The sequence below is a fragment of the Mastomys coucha genome, unplaced genomic scaffold (assembly GCF_008632895.1).
Source record: "Mastomys coucha isolate ucsf_1 unplaced genomic scaffold, UCSF_Mcou_1 pScaffold4, whole genome shotgun sequence".
NCBI classification, from domain to species: Eukaryota; Metazoa; Chordata; class Mammalia; order Rodentia; family Muridae; genus Mastomys; species Mastomys coucha.
In genome coordinates this window covers 48,975,122-48,994,528 of record NW_022196910.1, presented here as the reverse complement: position 1 = coordinate 48,994,528, position 19,407 = coordinate 48,975,122, and the positions used below count along the sequence as shown (strand labels likewise).

General features: G+C 43.3%; 1 protein-coding gene across 3 annotated transcripts in view; it reads left to right on the top strand.

Moving 5' to 3' along the window:
* Srgap1 (SLIT-ROBO Rho GTPase activating protein 1) overlaps nucleotides 1-19,407 on the top strand; it is a 297,115-nt gene that overhangs the window by 204,175 nt on the left and 73,533 nt on the right. For all 3 annotated transcript variants that reach the window (XM_031348981.1, XM_031348982.1, XM_031348983.1), the window contains exons 7-8: nucleotides 5,348-5,569; nucleotides 8,853-8,954. In XM_031348981.1, coding sequence (XP_031204841.1) covers nucleotides 5,348-5,569; nucleotides 8,853-8,954 — 324 coding nt within the window. The remainder of the gene's footprint in view (nucleotides 1-5,347; nucleotides 5,570-8,852; nucleotides 8,955-19,407) is intronic.

The following is a 19,407-nucleotide window of genomic DNA, read 5'->3' as shown; positions in this document are numbered from 1 at the left end:
CAAGGACTGTCCTGCAAAGGTCCTTGGCTAGGACTTGGGGAATCAGCAACACCAGACTTCTATTATGGGCTTCTGGTGTTGTGGAACCTGTGCTAAAGGAGGGCAGAGAGGCAGAGAAAGCAAAGGGCCTTCCGGGAAGCTGTGGTCCACTTTGTGCCACCTTGTAAGCTTCAGCTGGCAGGCATCAAAAAAACCAAGTGATTGTGTTTGCCATTGTCCTTGATGCTTAATCTGGTCTTCACTTGGATACTGGTTACAACCCTTTGTGCTGATGTTAGCCTGCTGTGCTTACACTAACACCTAGCATGCTGTATTTTGGCAGTGCTTAGGATTTTTTTAAAAATCTCAAGATTTTTTTTTTTTTTTTTTAATGCATGCTTTTGATTCCAACAGCCCTTCCTCTCCCACTTTTTTGGTCCATGATGTTGTGCATTCATCTAGAGTTCTTCGTCTGCCAGAATAACAGAGCTTTGCTTGAATTAAGTAGTTTATTGGTTTCCTATGTATTTTCATCATTAAATGTACTTGGGCTATAACTCAGCTCTCTGTGCAGAAGCTGGCCTTTCGTGTCTCATTAATAATTCATAAGCTCCATAGATTTTACTTGAGACCTTTTTAGCCAAATATCTTGAGTCTTAACATATCCAATGTCATTTCAGCTTAGACATTCAGTTTAGAAAAAGAGACTCCTCTGGCAAGGTTCACTCTCAGCAGACCTCGACGAACCTTCTCCACCTCTCCCCACCCCCATTTATTATTTCTTAAGTTCAGGATGCTTGAGAAACTTAGAATTTGGAAATGTTACTAACAGAAGTAAGAAATTCACTCCAACTAAGTGGCTTTATGGACCGATGAGTACCATAGGGGCCCAAGGCAAAGACTGCACAGAAGCCAGCACAGAAGCATGCATGTGCACACGTACACACCCCAAGCATAGGAGGGCAAGTCCAGAAGTACTAGTACTAGGCAACTAGAGTTAGTAAGCCAGATGCCTGTTCCACTGTCCCACTAGGAAGCCACAGTGAAACCAGGTCTCACACTGACAGGATTCACTTGGTTATACTGGGAATAGAAACCCACAGGGCTTTTGTCCTTTGGTGGAATGAAGTGTTGGGGATAATGGAAACTTTGTACCTGTTCTTCAAAACACCAAGTTGGTTTGATATTTTGGTAGTTGGAATCAGAATTCTTTCTGCCCTCCCTCCATTTTATCTTCCATCCCTCCTTTCCTCTCTCCCTCCTTTTCTTCCTTCTTCCTTCCTTCGATCTCCTCCATCCTTGCTCCCCTCTCTTCATCTCTCTAACCCTCCGTCTCTCTCCTTCCTTCCATACATCCCTCCCTCCCTCTGTCCTTCCACTTTTCCTCCAGTCACCCTTTCTCTTTGAAGATCTAAGGAGCACAGGTTGTGTCAGGAGTAAAAGGCCTTTCTCTGTCTCCTCTTTCTCCCTCAGCCTCTTTATTAACAATCAATACTTAACACAACGAAGCAGCAGGTTTCCTTGCTTCTGTATAATCAAGTGGAAGATGCTACCTTCGTTTTGAATAGTGAACTGATTTTAAGCACTGGTAAATATTAAAGAAATGAGGCCCGTTTTCCTTTACAACCCATGTCTTTATAAAATAAGATGTTATTGAAAGATAGAATGATTATTTTTCCCCAATGTACCTGATGTATACAAAACTGCAGGGAACCATTATAGATTGGGAGAAGCAAGAGGAATAAAAGAAGTCTTTGTTCATTTGAGCCTAGAATTTCCAAATTAACCAAAATGAATCATTCTCTCTGTATTTGGGTGCAGCTGATTTCACCAGAGATGGATGGTAGTGAGCCAGTTGCTGCATTTCACAATTGTATTGCTTGTGATTGTGACATCATAGCTGTTTGCTGATTTTTATAAGTCAAATCATATTTAACTAAATCCTTTTGTCAGCTTGGGGAAACAGCACCCCCCAAAGGGCAGGGTCACAAGACCCTGACCCTGGAGTGTTCTAGGGAAGTGTTTCTAGTGTTTAATCATTCAACTATGAATTCTTCTTAAACTTCAGGTTCCAAGATTAATGGGTCAGGGATGGGGCTGAATATTCTGTATTTTTAAGCACAGTTTAAGTTTGTTTGTTTGTTTAATGTGTTATTGTGTATATGTGTGGAGCACAGGCCATAGCAAGTGTGTGGAGATCAGAGAATAGCCTGTAGAAGCCAGTTCTATCATTCCACGATGTGGTGGTCCTGGGGCTCGATCTCAGATGACCAGGCTTGGCAGCAAGCCCCAACACCTGCTGAGTCATATCCCAAGCCCAGGATTCTAACAAGCCCCTAGTGAAGCTATTGCTGCCAATCACATTCTGAGTGACAAGATTTCAAAGGAACTTTGTTTTAAAGTCCCCATCTTAATAATTTGGAAATTGAAGCTGGAAGGGCAAAGTATTCACTGCAGCCCTTGGAAAAACTCACCTAGGGCCTTCTTCATGCTAGATGTGCACCCCGCCACTGAGCCTCCAGACTTGGTGTTCCTGAGTGCTTAGGATTTGATATATTCCTTCACAGAGGCTGGCTGATGCCTCCTGGCCTTGAGGGCCTGCTCTGTGTGTCAGGGCTGCTTCCAGTGCACCTGTCTCCTACCATCTTCAGAGCAAATTAATGAACAGCTTCCATTCTATTTCCTTTAGGATGGAAGTGTTTTGCTGTGTCCCAGCCTTAATGTGCCTGGAGCCCAGTGTAATCCCTGGCACCTGGCCGATTAATGATTTGAATTGAATCAGGTGAATTGACTGACTTCATTAGAGCAATACAGAGATGACCTGGTTTTGTCTATTTAAAACTCTGTTTCCTCTTTAAGGGATTTCTTCTTCCCCTTCGTCCTCTTCCTCCTTCTCCCCTCCTCCTCCCTGTCCTCTCTTTCCCCTCCCCCTACCTCTCCCCTTTTCCTCCCCTTCCTCTTCCTCTTCTTCCTCCTCCTCCTCCTCCTCCTCCTCCTCCTCCTCCTCCTCCTCCTCCTCCTCCTCCTCCTCCTTCTTTTCATATATCCAAATCCAAATTCTGCTGTCAGTAGTTGCTGGCTCATTTCCAGCCTCACAGACTTCTTTTAAATCATATTCACTTAGGATGCATGAGAAAAGGTAATAAAGACTCGGGGAAGTGGGGAAACATCAAAGCAGCTCTTTCCTTAAAAATTACTTCTGGTTTAATTATGTGTCTGTGTCTGTGTAGTGGGATAAGCATGTGACTGCAGGTGCCCATGGAGGCCAGAGGCGTGCAATTCCCCTGCAGCTGGTGTCTCAAACGCTTGTGAGCCACCCAGGTAGAGGCTGGGACTTCAACCCCAATCCTAGTCTTCAGCTCCGAGTATGAAACAAATTCTGTCTGTAATAAGAGCATGTTAGCAACCATTTCCTATTTAAGAATTTTATGCTGGGAGTTAAAGGGAAGGTATTTCTGAATATTTTGACAGACTCAAGCCTGTTCCCTTCTACAAATTCGAATTAGTCTTGAGACGTCAATAAAATATGCAAATCTGAAATCTCCCTTAGCATATTTGTCTCCTAGAAGGGTTTGAATAAATTGCTGTATCAGACACAGCATTGAGTGAATGAAACTTGGATGCTATTCTTCATTGTTTCCTTCCTCTGTTGTATTCTGCCATTGCATTTTTGATAGCTTTATTATGTATAATTCACATACCACTCCGCTCACGCACTAAATACAGTTGGCATTTAGTACATCCAGAGAACCGTGTGCCCATCATGACAGCCAACTTTAGAACATTTTTATTATCCTTAAAAGAAATCCTGCACCCCTCAGCAGTTACACCCCCCCCCCGATTCTTTCACACACATATTTCCCAGCACAAGACAACCATTAATGCATCTTCTGTCTCTGGATGTGTCTGTTCTTTACTTTAGATAAATGGATTCATACAATGCATAGGCTTATTTGTGACCGACTTCTTCTACATTGCATACTTCTAAGGTTCATGCATGTTGCAACATGGATTCATATTTTGTTCCTTTCTGTGGATGAATACTATTCTAACGTATGGTTCTATGACAATCTGCTTATGTATTCAATGACTGGTAGACATTTCTTTTACATTGTTGCTGTGAATAGAGCTGCAATAACTATTCAGGGGCAAGTTATTTTCATTCTTCCTATGTACATACCTAGGACAATTTTTTTCTGAGCCTGTGAGCATGTATGTGTGCATGTTTGTGCATGCACATACATGTGTGTGCATGCATATGTCTGTGCATACGTGTGTGTAGTCTATATGCATGTAGACACAGCAGGAACATGCCCTATCACTCTCCACCCAATTCTTTTGAGTGAGGGTCTCTATTGAACCCAGAGCTAACTGTCCTTAGCGCATGTCCTGTCTCCACACCCTCACTGTGGGAAAGTTTCAGGCATGCATGGCCACATTCTGGTTTTCACATATGGTGAGGTGTGGACTTAGGTCCTTTCTGCTTGTACACCAAAGTGCTACTACCCACTGAGCTACCTCCCCAGCCCAGAGTCTTGGAATAACAGTGTGTTTCAACTTTTGTGCAACTGTTTACAAAGTAACTATACCACTTTATACTCCTGCCAACAGTGTGTGAGGGTTCCAGTTTCCCCACATTCCTCATAGCACTTGCTGTCAGTGCGAGTGAGCTGGTTTCTCATTGTCTTTTTTGTTAAGATTTGTTTATTTTTATTTTATGTGTATGAATGTTTTTGTCCTTATGTGAGTCTGAGAACCACGTATATGTAGTTCCCACGGAGGCCAGAAGAGGGCATCAGATCCCCTGGAGTGGCATTAATAGAAGGTTGTGAGCCACCATATGGGTACTCTGAACCAAACCCATATAGATACCTTTGCAAGAGCAACAAGTGCTTATAACTGCAGAGTGACCTCTAGCCCATCCTAGTTATCTTTTTGCTCCATTTTTCCCTGATAACCAAGGATCTCCAGCATCTTTTGAAAACACTGCCCCAACCACTTCTCTGTCGCCCTCATTGGTCTCTACCCAGAGACTCCTCTTTTCTAACCGAGCAACTTGAATTATTGTGTTGCAGGAGTTCTTTATATATTCTAGACCCAAGTCTCTTTACAAACACTTTTCTCATTCTGGTTTGTCCTTTCAGCTTTTTGATAATGTCTTGTGAATTATGAAAATCATCAATTTTGATGGAATCCAGTTTAACATCTCTTTGGTTCCTCAGGTGCTTCTGATGTCATATGCAGGAAGCCCATGTCTAATCCAACGTCATGATCTTCTTTGGAGTCTTATGCTCGTAGGTCACACACACATATGTCTTTAACCAGTTTTGAATTACCATTTATATCTGTGTTCTTGTATATTCTCAAGTGCTGTGATCTTGGCTACCATGCAAGTCTGAACAGAGCCCTCAGAACGTACCTCTCTGCAGAGTACAACCTTGAAACCTCCAGACATGAAGGCTTAGACATCATTGAAAATGCTGTGGACAATTTAGAGCCAAGAAGTGACAAGCAGAGGTTCATGGAGATGTACCCTGCAGCATTCTGCCCACCAATGAAATTCGAGTTTCAGTCTCACATGGGCGATGAGGTCAGTAACTGATTCTTCTTTTTCAATGAGTCAGTTGTCTTTTTGTATGTCATTTATTATGTCATATAATTCTCTCTCTCTCTCTCTCTCTCTCTCTTTTTTTTTTTTTTTTTTTTTTTTTTTTTTTTTTTTTTTTTTTTTTTTTTTTTTTTTTTTTTTTTTTTTTTTTTTTTTTTTGAGGCAGAGCCTCTTATAGACAAGGATGGCCTCAGGCTCACTCTGTAGCCTTAGCTGCCCTTGAACTCCTGATCCTCCTGTCCTCCAACTGCTGAGATTATACTGTTAGCTACCACACTCAGCTGCCTTGCCCTCTTTCTTAAGAGTTACTGTGAAGTGTGTTTGTGTGTGTTCTGAATGCCCACAGAGGTGAAAGGAAGGCATCGGGTCTTCTAGAGCTGAAGTTACAGGTAGTTGTGAGCTACCAGGTATGGGTGCTGGGAACTGAACTTGGTCCTCTGCTAGAGTAGTAAATATACTCTTAATCCCTGAGCCATCTCTTCAGCCCCTGCCATGTATTCTTTATATGAATTTAAGTTTTTATCCTGTTTTACAAAAGGAAAGAAAAGGAGACTATTTTAACCTATCATGAATTATAGTGACATAGGTTAGCTATGAACAGAGAAAATCAAAGCAAAAATGTATAGAGCATCTTATTGATGACAGATAGAGAGATGGACAGTCAGATGATAGGTAGACAGACAGATTATAGATAGATAACTGATACATTATAGATCTATGGCTAGGCAAATAGGTGATATATAGATAGGTATAAATGCCTATACCTACGGTTTCTTTCTTTTTTTTTTTTAAATGTATGTGAGTACATTGTCACTGTCTTAAGATACATAAGAAGAGGACATCGGATCCCATTACAGATAGTCATGAGCTACCATGTGGTTGCTGAGAATTGAACTCAGGACCTCTGGAAGTCAGTATTCTTAACTGCTGAGTCATCTCGCCAGCCCGCCTACTGTGTTTTATTATTACTCTAATCAGTTTTATTATTACTATTATTTAGTAAATTACTTGATGACAAATGATGAGTCCAGATCAAGCACCCTTAATCTCCAAATATTAAAGAGATGGCTCAACAGTTTCAGGTTTTAGAACATTTTGAATTTAAGATTATCAGATTAGGGCCACTCACCTGGTAAAAGCCCTGTAAATATCCCCCAAATTCACAAACCCCCAAATCTGGAGCATTTCAGATAGATACAGCTCTTATACAGACATGAGATTTTTGTTTGTCTTTGAGACAGTATCTCGATATACAGTTCAGGCTAACCTTGAACTCTCACCATCCTCCTGCCTCAGCCTCCCAAGAGCCAAAATTACAGATGTATGCCAACACATGTCCAGAATAACACATAATGTCAACGGACTGAATGTACATCCTGCCCACCACCTTCTTTCCAAATCAAGTAGCTGCTGTTTTTGTTCTCCATTGTGGGTGATACATTCAGGACAGTAAAAGTCACAGGCTTGCCTTCAGGCAGATGTTAATAGTTTGTTACTGTTATGTTAATGAAGTGTGTCTGGCCCCTTTTTTATCACCATCTCTGCTAGACTGCAGTGACCTCTAATGTTTGGATCCCCCACTCCCATGAGAAGAAGCTTTGTCAGCCAGGAGTATCTCTGTGGCTAGGAGGATAAAAAGAAAGCATTTAAGATGGCTAGGAGTATTCAGGCAGTAGCTGGGGCTTGAACCAGGGTCCTTTGGATCTACAATCAGTGATCTTGCCTGCTAAGCCATAGCCACAGCACAATGTTGGTACTGTACACACCTTTAATCCCAGCACTTGAGAGGCAGAGGCAGGTGGATCTCTGAGTTCAAGGCCAGCCTGGTCTACAGAGTGAGTTCCAGGACAGCCAGGGCTATACAGAGAAACCCTGTCTCAAAAAAACAAAAAAACAAAACCAAAAAAAAAAAAAACAAAAAGGAAGAAAGAAAGCATTTGTTTTGTATGCAGTTTTAATGATGCCTTCATTTTAAGCAAATCTATTGTTGAAGTCTTAGCCAGTATTCCTTCTACCAACACCTGAGATAATTTGCCTCAAGATGTCTATGGCAAATCTTGGGATTTAGCTAATGCTGGCTAGGACCCATGGTTGAAAGATTCTTGTGCTTTTTGACTGCTCTGCATCTTTTTGTTGTTGTTGTTTTGTTTTGTTTTGTTGTTTTTTGAGACGAAGTTTCTCTGTGTAGCCCTGGCTGTCCTGGAACTCACACTGTAGACCAGGCTGGCCTTGAACTCAGAAATCTGCCTGCCTCTGCCTCCCAGTGCTGAGATTAAAGGCATGTGCCATCACTGCCCAGCTGACTGCTCTGCATCTTATACATGGTCTCAATTCATTCCTGCAGCCGCCCCATGACTAGAAAGTCGTACAGCTTGGATAGGAGGCAGAACTGAGACTGAGGCACAACTGCCTGGCTACAGAGCCCTGCGACCCCTTTCTTTATGCCTGTACAATCCACCTGGATCATCCTTTGCCCCTTGCCCTCTGCCCTCTGCCTGGTGGTTATCAGGATTCCGAAAGTAAGGTGTCAGCATCAGCTCTCAGTCTCAGGCCCTGCAGACCTCAGAACAGAGCTTCCCGCAGCCGCTGCCTTCGCCAAGAGCGCCAGGCCATAGCTGCATTCTGAGCTTGCTGCTGTCGTCCAAGTCTGTTTAAAGGTCAAGCTTCAGGATGGTTGTTAAAAGTAAAGGCATAGCCAAGCATGGTGACATATGTCTGCCCCAGCACTCAGGAAACAGAAATGGGAAGTGTTTGAGTTTAAAGTCAGCCTGGGCTACATAAGATCCTATCTCAAAAAACTAACTAAAAAGTATACTTATTTGTAACTGGAACAGTGGGGATCAAGAGAGTTGACATGACTCCTGTATGTCATGTCGGGCTTAAGTAAGTATGAGACCGGAGGGCTTGGTGGGCAATGATCCCCAGAACCGATGTAAAAAGCCAGGCCTGGCAGACCTGTAACCCCATGACTAAGGGTGGGAACAGGGTGGGTGGACAAAGACCTGCAGTTCCCAGGGGCTTGCCAACAAGCCAGCCAGCCAGCCAGTCTATCAGAGATGATAAGCTCTGGGTTCAGTGAGAGATCATCTCAAAACAGTCTGAAAGCAATAGATACCTCAAGTTGACTATCGAACCCTGTGTGCACACAACCAGGAAGACATGTGCAAACATAGACACATATTCACAACCAAAACCAGTTAATAAGACTCGTGCATCTGAGGCTGGTCTGTGGTGCCTGTCATAACTGCACTGTCTCCTGCATCAGGTGTGTCAGGTCAGCGCCCAGCAGCCCGTCCAGGCAGAGCTCATGCTGAGGAACCAACAGCTGCAGTCCCGACTGGCCACACTCAAGATTGAGAGCGAGGAGGTGAGTGTGGTTCCTGGGAGGAGGGGAGCATGGTCCCTGGGAGGAGGGGAGCATACTCTAGGGGAGGAGGGGAGCATACTCTAGGGGAGGAGAGGAGCATACTCTAGGGGAGGAGGGGAGCGTGGTCCCTGGGAGGAGGGGAACGTGCTCATGGGCAGGGATCTGAACTCACACCTAAGCTGGAAGTCATTCTCACATGACCTCAATACCATCATCATTCTGAAGACAATCTCCTCACCATACCCTTCCCTTGAATCAAGATTCCTACAAGACTTTTCATAGAGAATAAACATTTGGCTTCTGCATGCCTCTCTAAATGAGTACTTTACCAGAATTGACTGCATGTACATGAAAACATAGTTTATCTTCTTAAACTACAGTTCACATTAATAACAGCTCCCTGGGTTATTTAGTTCATTTGTCCAGAAACATAGGCATATGTAGGATACAACATTTGCCTGAAAATTAGTTTGATCCAATTTCCTTCTAAAATTAGAAATCCCACCCCACCCCCACTTGCCCGTCTATAGTGTCTAAACTTTTGGTACTGAATGTGGCATTGGTTATAAGATTGGTGCAAAAAATATCACCTTTGAAATAGTGCTTGAATTGGGGAAGAAACATGATTATGTGCTGACATTTAAAAGGATGAACTATAAAATATGAATTATAAATATACATCTATATATTAAGGATGGAAAACAATCATTCAATTCCAATGCTTGTTTTCGCCATCAACTGTCTCAGACTTGTGCTCCCCTAATATAAAATCAGGAAGCACAGACTTTTCTCATAGTCACAACTCTCAAATGTAATTTACAGGGACTCAGAACTGGTCAGTGTTTGCAACTGCCTCTGCATTGTTTAGTCTGTGGCACATGGGTGTAGGTAGAGTTTCAGATATAGATCCATAACTGCATGATCTTACTGCATGCCATCCCATCCCTTGCCAGCATTCTTACCCAACAACAGAAGATTATCTCTTCATTGTCTGGGCTCAGGTATTCTGGAAATGGAATTCTCTAACTGGCCAGGCTGGATGCTGTCCTGTGATTGACAGCCTTGAAAGAAGCAATGTAGAGACAGATAGCTTCCAGAGTGGTGGGTGTGGAATCTAAAGAACAAACTCAGACCAACAAAGCAGGCACTGGAGCTGGGGGTGTGACTCAGTGGCAGTTGCTTTGCTTCACATCGATCCCCAGTGCCACACACATGACTGTGTGGTAACTTAGCTTGTAATCCCAGCGCTCAGGCTAGAGGCCAGAGGATCAGAAGTTCAAAGCCATCCTGGGAATACATATCAAGTTATCGAGTTCCGGGCCAGTCTGGAATGCATTAGCCCCTGCATTTAGAAAAATAAAGAAGCCGGGCAGTGGTAGTGCATGACTTTAATCCCAGCACTTAATCCCAGCACTTGGGAGGCAGAGGCAGGCAGATTTCTGAGTTCAAGGCCAGCCTGACCTACAGAGTGAGTTCTAGGACAGCCAGGGCTATACAGAGAAACCCTGTCTCAAAAAACCAAAAAAAAAGAAAGAAGAAAGAAAGAAAAAGAAAGAAAGGAAAGGAAAAGAAAAGAGAAAGAAAGAAGAGAAGAGAAGAGAAAAGAGTGGGGGGACTGGACAGTTGGCTGAGTGCTTACAGAATGCTTATGGCACTGTGATGATGAAGAATCAGGGTTCAGACCCCAGCACCCACATCAGGGGCTCACAATGCCAGTCATGCCCACTCCAGAGTCCAATACCTTTTCCGGGCATCTCCAAGGGCACCTGCACACACAACTGCATGTACACTCACAAAAGTAAATAAATACTTAAGATTTGAGAAATAAATAATAGAACAGATTTTGGAAATTGACTCAACTGCCCTACTATGTTTTCATTACACTGGAGTGTTTTATCCCACAAGTAAAGAAAGCCAGATGTGGGCCTAGAGAGAGCCAGCAGCACTCATTGCTTTTCCAAAGAATCCCAGTTCAGGCCTTAAAACCCATGCTGGGCAGCTTTTCATTTTCTGGGACTCAAGGGAATCTAGTGGCCTCTTGTGGGTTCCATAGGCACACACATGTACATATGTACTCACACACATATTTGACACACATACTCATACACTTGTATACACACACATACTCACATACATACTCAGACACATACATACACACAGGTACACACACAGTCACACACACACATATACACACACTCACGCACACGCGCGTGCGCGCACACACACACACACACACACACACACAAAACAAAAAGGAACTACAGAATGACCTGTTTCCACCCCGTTGTAATCTGAGGAAGCCCAGTGTTAAGTGTTTTGGTTTTGTTTTTGTTTTATTTGCTCCCATTCTTTCTAGGGGAACCAAACCAGTCTCTACTCAACATGTAACATGAGTTGTTTCTGTGTAAAACAGTGGTTCTCAACCTGTAGGTTGTAAGCCCTTTGGGGGTCAAAGTACTCTTTCACAGGGGTCACCTAAAACCATTGGAAATCAGAGACATTCACATTATAATTCATAAAAGCAGAAAAATTACAGTTATGAAATAGCCATAAATATAATTTTATAGTTGGGGGTCACCACAGCACCCAGAACTGTATATTAAAGGGTCACAGCCTTAGAAGGCTGAGAACCACTAGAACAAAGTCAGCCCACAAATGAGCTGGCTTTCCAAAGGACTCATTACTCCATTGAAGTCACGGCTTAGAGCTACAGTTGCGGCTAGGTGCCATCGACTGCATTCACCCACTGCAAAGTGCTGGCTCCTGGTGGACTGACTTGCAGAGAGTTTGCTTTGTTCTTTTTTTCATATCCTCTTGCCTTTTACTTGGAAAATGCTCTCTATGCTCCAGGAAAACAATGTGTTATATACAAGGTCAAAGTTGGCAGGCTACAGACTTGCTTCGTTTGGCTTCAAAGTTTTGACTTGTTAAAAAGAAAATAAAAAATTCAGAAAGTCTGGCACCAAGAGAACTGAAGAGAGGTGAGACATGTCATCTCTGCTTTCCCATCTCATTTGACCCCCAGTTTCCAAGAGTTTGCCAGCCCTGTGTTACCTGTCTGGCTGCTGCCTCTTGGCCTGTGGATAAATTATTTTTGCTGTGTACTGCTTCACTTTAAAAACTCAGTTGCTCTCCTTTTAAAAAATGAAAGTTGTGACAAGCATGGTGGTGATGTGACCCAGCCCTCGGAAGGCAGGAAGTTTACTGTGAATGCAAGACCATTTGAGATACAACAGTAAAAAGATAAATAAAATAAAAACCAGAATTTTTGCACAAAATTATCAATATCCTGCTCTTAAAAGCTTGAAGACCTGGTCATAGTAGGGGCACATCACTACAGGACAGTGACGTGAGTGGCTTCCATGTGTCCCCGGGCTCTGCCTCCGAGTTCTCCCTGAGGTTCATTTCCCTCATTCTCAGGGTTAAGTTTTTACTGTCTCTGCTCTGATGAGAGGAGAGCAAGATGTTTGTAAAAATGCCCTGGCTAGGGTCACTCCTATTGCTGCTCATTTCTAAAGCTAGCCTCTGGCATAATCCCTCCTGTGGGATACAGTCCCCATTGGTTACTTAGCACCCCTTTTACCATGCACAGTCCACACTGCTTACTTAGCACCCCTTCTACCATACACAGCTGAAGAGGAAAGGTCCGCATGGGTAAAGCATCTGCTACACAGATGTGAAGACCTGGGTTCAGATCCCTAGAACCCACAAAAAGCTAGACTCAGTAGCACAGTGCTCAAAGATGGAATGTGGAGACAGGAGAATCTCTGGAAACTCATGGGCCAACTAACCTGGTATATGTAGTACGGAATAAGACATCTCAAACAAAGCAGAAAATACAAACTGATAGCTGAGATGGTTATCTGACCTCCATACATGTGATGTGGTACATGAACATCTTCATTCATAGACATAAGCACACTTACACACATACATACTCATACACACGTACACACACACTCTCACACACAGTCATTCACACATGCACTCATACACTCACACACCTCACATACACTCACACACTTATATACACATACTCACACTCGCTCACACACACATTCACACACTCACTCACACACATTTTTAAAGAGCAGGGAATGAACGTATATGCAGTAGAGTGACCATGGCCTTCATATTCTTTAGGATGGTGCTGGTTTTTGAGTACTCTGCTTGTCATTTTCAAACTGTGTGTTCCAATATTTGGTCTGGAAAATGAAGTCTTCACATTTGTGCTATCATACCAGTAAATCATCCTAATAGAGAAAGCCACTACACTGTCTCAAGTTACTGAGTGGCTTCGCCAACCTTCGGGGAATAAGGAAGGCAGGCTGTGGCACCGCGGTCAGTCCTCAGTGGGGCTTACTGAATGAGTGGCCCCATATAAAACTCCATGGCACCACTTAAAGTCTTCCACCAGTGGCTTGCTAAGGAGAATTTCATGAACTTATAAAAATATTTTCCTTATTTCAAGATATGTTCAACAATAATGAGCAAGATTTTTAGACCAACTGAAACAACACTCATGACATATATAATTAAGGGAAATGGGAGGTATTTCAGTTATAAATCCTTCCTTCTCAGTAAATACACACACACACACACACACACACACACACACACACACACCAGAAAAGTTTTGTTTCTTCATGGTATCAATGACTGCACCAGAACCCCAAATTGTATAAATCCATGTGCAAACCCTCCTCTTCAGGTTCTTACTTGGTGTAAGACGTGGGCATATAACTCAGTTCCAATTGTTGTCTTGGACCTTCTGTGTCCTCTTCATGGCTTTTGTCACTGTAAGCATTTCCAGCTGGCCTACAGCTTCCCATGGTGAGATGATAGTGACAGCCTATGTAAATGGCAGCTTCAATGATGTGTCACCAAGACAAAGCTGAGAACAGTCTACTGTCTTCTATTGCAAGCACACACATACATTGTGTTTGTTTCAAATAAGCTTTAACTCTCAGAAGGGAGGACTTTAATCCACAAGAACGTCTCCAGAGGCGTGAGGAGAGCCTTGAGAAAAGGCACACAGGCATGCAGTCCCTGACAGAACAGCAGGGCAGAGCAACCATGGAGCCGCTGCCTTGTGCTAAGAATCCTTTGGTGTCCCCAAGAAGGATTCAACTTCAACTTCACCCAACAGTCTTGCTCTCATGGGTACCCTATGGTCCCCTGCCCAACTCACAGGTGACCTGAAGATGAAGAAATCATTCCTGGCTTCATGTTGGCACATAATAGATAGAACTGGAAACCTCTAAATTCCATTCCAGATGTATGTGAACAATGACCCTGAGATCTTCCTCTTGAGAGTTGGGTCCATCCTCGAGGCTATTAAATCAGAGTCCAGGTGGGTGGGTAGACTTCAGGAAAACAGGTTTTTCTGAGAGTTGACTGAAGGCAGAGACTGTGTTCTAAGGAGCCCCATGGGCAATGATGCTGTTGCTAGTCTTGCTGTTGCTTGCTGAGAATAAATTTTGTAACTATTCATCATCATCATCAACACCATCATCATCATCCTCAAGTGATCTCAGTGTTTGAGTATACAACCTCATGTGCTAGCAGAGGATTAGCATGACTCTGCAATGATGCTATAGCAACAACATTCAATAAAAACCACATAGGGCATCAAAGGTGGGTTGATTTTCAGCTCCATGATACCCTGACAGGATCACTGGTGTCTGCACCACTGGTAAGGGATGAGGAGAGAGGGAAGGCCAAGGTAAGATGTTGTCTCTGCTCCTGCCGTCTGTGGCCTGCACTGACATATTTCCATAGCCTGGGCACAAACCCAATCTGTATGTGTGTGTGCATGCGTGCATGGTCCCTTTCTCCTGGTCGTGAATCCATCTGAAATGATACGGTGATATAATAGAAATACAGATGCAATCAGTAAAGTACGTGGAGGGGGAAGTCATCCTCACAAAGAGATGAGTCAATCCTGGGGGGAGGCGGGGTGTAGGTCTTCATCCAAAGCATGGTTCAAGGCATCAAGGTATCCATGGTAGAGGGTGTGTCCCAGCATGGGCTATGCACCCTCCCATTCATATATTAAAGTGCTAAACATTCATATTCAGTGGCTCAGAATATGGCCTTATTTAAAGAAAAGCTTTTTAAAGAGGTGGACAAATTAAAGGGAGGTCCTTGGGGTGACCTAATCTACTATGACTGATGTCCCTATAAAAAGGTAGAATTGGAACCCAGAGACACAAAGAGAAGGTGGCTTTTTGTAAGCTACCAAGAATGGCCTGGGACAGCTGCTTCCCTCGAAAGCCTTAAGAAGAGGGACCCACATTGGACCTTGAGCATCCAGCCTCCAGCACAGGGAGGTGATGGCTTTCTGTTGGTTATCATGGGATGACAGTTTGCCAAGCAAGCTGATACAGTATGCTTGAGCATGAATTCCAGCAGAGTGACTTTTGGACTTTATTCAAAGACTGTCCTGAGGACCAGACAACCAAGAGCCAGCTTGCATAAACTCTCTTCAGACACACCAACACTGACACTGGTAGGGGTGAGTGCTCTCAGTGCAAGGATGAAGACTGAGTTGCAGTCTCCAGCACCCACATTATGAAAGCAGAGCACAGTACTGCATGCCTATAATGCCAGCACTGGGCCAGTAAAGCCTAGGAGTTCGCTGTCTGGCCAGCCTAGCCAAAAGAGTGAGATTCCAGTGCAGCTTCCAGAGCCCCTACTCCAAGGCAGGCAGGAAGAGAGCAATACAGGAAAACAGCCAGTGTCCTCTTGCCCACACGTATTCACATATGGACACACGCACCACAACAGCATGCACAAACACCAATAATAATAATTAACAATGATAAGGATGTTTTCTAGCCAGGTGGTGGTGGCGCACCCCTTTAATTCCAGCACTTGGGAGGCAGAGGCATGCGGATCTCTGAGTTCAAGGCCATCCTGGTCTACAGATTGAGTTCTAGGACAGCCAGGGCTATACAGAGAAACTCTGTCTTGAAAAACCAAAAACAAAAAGGATGTTTTCTAATCTCATAGAAGTTACCTATCACCCATCACTCATTTTGATCCACGGGCTTGAGGATAAAAACAGGCTTGTGTTTCTCCCATGTTCCTTGACAACTCTTTGGCATTTACCTCTGCCAAGCCCACCCATGTTTTCCCGCAGCCAATGAGAAGTCAGTACGAGCTCTGTTAGCTGTGGTATATTTATCTCGGTGAATACCCTCTGTGCCTCGTTATCGCGGCTGTGCCAGAAGCTGGTGTTACTCTTCTCAGAGAGCCTCCCACAGGATGAGACGGAGTCCCAGTCGGAGTGCTGGTGGCTTCTGTCGTTCTCTTATCCTTCCTGGCAACTCTAGAGTTAAGCGTGATACCACGGATTGTCTCTGTGAAGGGAATGGCAATGCAGACAGGAAACAGCCTGTTTGGTTCTTCGTGCACACGATCTGGTTTTGCTTCTGATAACTCTGATACCTCTGGTGATAGCACCCTTGGTCACATGGTTCACGTGAAATGTTGTTTTATAAGTATCAGTGAGCACACTCTAGTTAACGAATTACAACCCGTAGATCGGTCATGGATTTTTAAGATTTATTTTATGTATATGAGTACACTGTCGCTGTCTTCAGACACACCAGAAGGAGGGCATCAGATCTCATTACTGATGATTGTGGACTACCATGTGGTTGCTGGGAATTGAACTCAGGACCTCTGGAAGAGTAGTCAGTGCTCTTAACTGCTGAGCCATCTCTCTAGCCTTCTTTCATGGGTTTTATCATGGATACAGGCATGGATTTTAATTTTCATCCATGGTGATGGTTGCTTATTTAGTCAAGGCTCCTTGGGAGGGTGGGGGGGGGGCGGTTCCTGCCTTCTTCTTTTCCATAGTTAGCATTTGGGACTTGCTCTTTGTTGTCTCCTTACTGTAATTGTCCTTCTATTTCAAGCAGAAACGTATCAGAGTTCTTTATATAAGCTCTCTTCCACCTTCCACTGATGTCCTAACATTTCTGTGTAGTTTTTAACATTGTGCTTGGCCTTTTGTTACTATTCCTGATAATTCTTTTTTTTTTTCTACTTAAGAAAGTAGAAAGTTTGTTTTCCTAAGGAAACAAAGCCTCCACCTCTGTGCTTGACCATTTTCACATGTGTCCTAGCTAGTTCTTTCCAGTGTTTCTTCCTTAATCGATAATCATGACCTCTCCACTAAGCTCAGGGCTCCCAACTCATTTTCTTCCTCTCTGACTTTTCCTTTTATTGTATATCAGCCGTAAGACCTTTTAAAAGCAGGAGTCTGAGCTGTCACTCCTGTTCTTAGGACATTCGGCGGCTCCCTGTGGCCCCTCCATTGGGTGTGCTATGCTGGGGGTCTGATTAGCATGTTGTTCTGTAAGCTGTATTCTCTTCCTGTTCGTGTAAAGCTGCTTGTTGTGACCCCCAAGAGGCTTGTTCTCTTCTCTTTTCTGCCTTATGTTCCTTTATTCCAGTGCTTACTCACTGACCCCCAACATAGCTCAGAATTCTGCCTTTTACGGTGCCTTCCCTGACTCCCTAGAGAACAATGCAGATAGTCATACATATTGGTACAATATCGAGTGTTTCAATGAATGGGGGGGCGCGTTCTGTTCATTTAATATTATTTCAGTGTAAGTAACAGACTTTCCATTTCCTAATGTGAGTAAAAAACTCAGGGAACTGTAAAAATATATCATCCTTCAGTAATTGTTGCTTCAATTATGCATATCTTAAATCATGAAGAGTATGTTTTAATTTAGAAATATGATTTCTTTGTCGTACTTCCAGTCCTGTGGAAGTTCCTCACAGGTATAACCATTGCATATGTCACTATCAGAGTGTCTGTTCAAAGTACATGCCTTCTTTAGAAACATTTCCATAAGTCACAAGCACACATTGGGCTGACATGAGATAGTGAGCCTTCTAGCCAAGGGTATAAGTATAAAGTCATGACCTTTGAAGCTGTTGCCTGTGGTAATGAGATTTTTTTGTTTTGTTTTTTGTTGGTGGTGGTGGGGTTTTTTTGGGTTTTTTTGTTGTTTGTTTGTTTTGTTTTTTGAGACAGAGTTTTTCTGTATATCCCTGGCTGTCCTGGAACTCACTCTGTAGACCAGGCTGGCCTCGAACTCAGAAATCTACCTGCCTCTGCCTCCCAAGTGCTGGGATTAAAGGCGTGTGCCACCACTGCCCAGCGGTAATGGGATCTTTAAACCAATGTTCAATGCTTTTTCATAGAAATACCCATTCTGCACATTGTACATACTACAGGAACCAGTGAAATCTATTACAGTCCCTGCATCACTTTAACTGATCCCACGGCATGCTTGTTTGCAGCATCCAGACTAGTATTGACTACTTTTATTCCTTAGCCACATAATATGATCCTTTTTTTCCCACTCTGTGTGTGTGTGTGTGTGTGTTCACAGGAGAATGTGTGCAGACACATGTGCCATGACACACATGTGGAGGCCAGAGGACAACTGAGACTAGCTGATTATCTCCTCAGCCACATAGGTTCCAGGCATGATGGCAGGCACATCCACCTGCTGATCCTCAGTGGCCCTGTTTAAATTTTAACTAAACTAGTTAATTTAATGTTGTTTTAAGTAACTAAAAAGATTTCCACTTCTTACAAGGATGGTGCGGGTCACTTAGTTGGTTCATGCCTTCTTCTTTCATTGTCCAGGACAAAGTATGTGGCTAAGTGTGAAGCCTATGCCACAAGAGCCATCACCTCCCTGAAGGAAGGGTATCCAGGACTCTGAGCAGCAATAAAAGTCCAGTAATCCTAAGCCACTGGCCCTGAAAGCTTGGGAAAACAATGTTATTCTGGGAGGTTGCTAAGATTGCTTTAGACCTCAGTTAACTCTACACAGATGTCTAACAAGGGTCAAAAGATGGCTCAGCTAGTAGGGATATTTGCTACCAAGACTAAAGACCCAAGTTTAATCTCTGGGACACATATAGTGGAGAGAAAGGACTGATGCCCAAAGGTTATCCTCTGGCATCCACACACACACTGTGTCATGGGTATTCCCACATATATACACAGCATGTGTATATATGGATGGATAGATAGATACACACATACATACATAGATACACATATAGATAGATAGATAGATAGATAGATAGATAGATAGATAGATAGACAGACAGATAGACAGACAGACAGACAGATAGAGGCAGGCAGACAGATGTAAGGAACATTAAAACATTAGAAATTTTCACATGTGTAAGAAGGATAATTAGCTCCCTAAGGTGATTTGAAAAAGCTATTAGTGATAACTAGAAGAAATAATAAATACCAGGAAAGGTCCCACAGAAGCTGCAAGTAATGGGGTTATCAGAAACATGCAGCAAAAGAACTGCTTACTTAATTCAAGAAGATGAAAAGCAAGCTTAGATTTCAGCAAAGAAAATGAGCAGTGTGGTAGAAAAGATTGGGAAATAACCACAA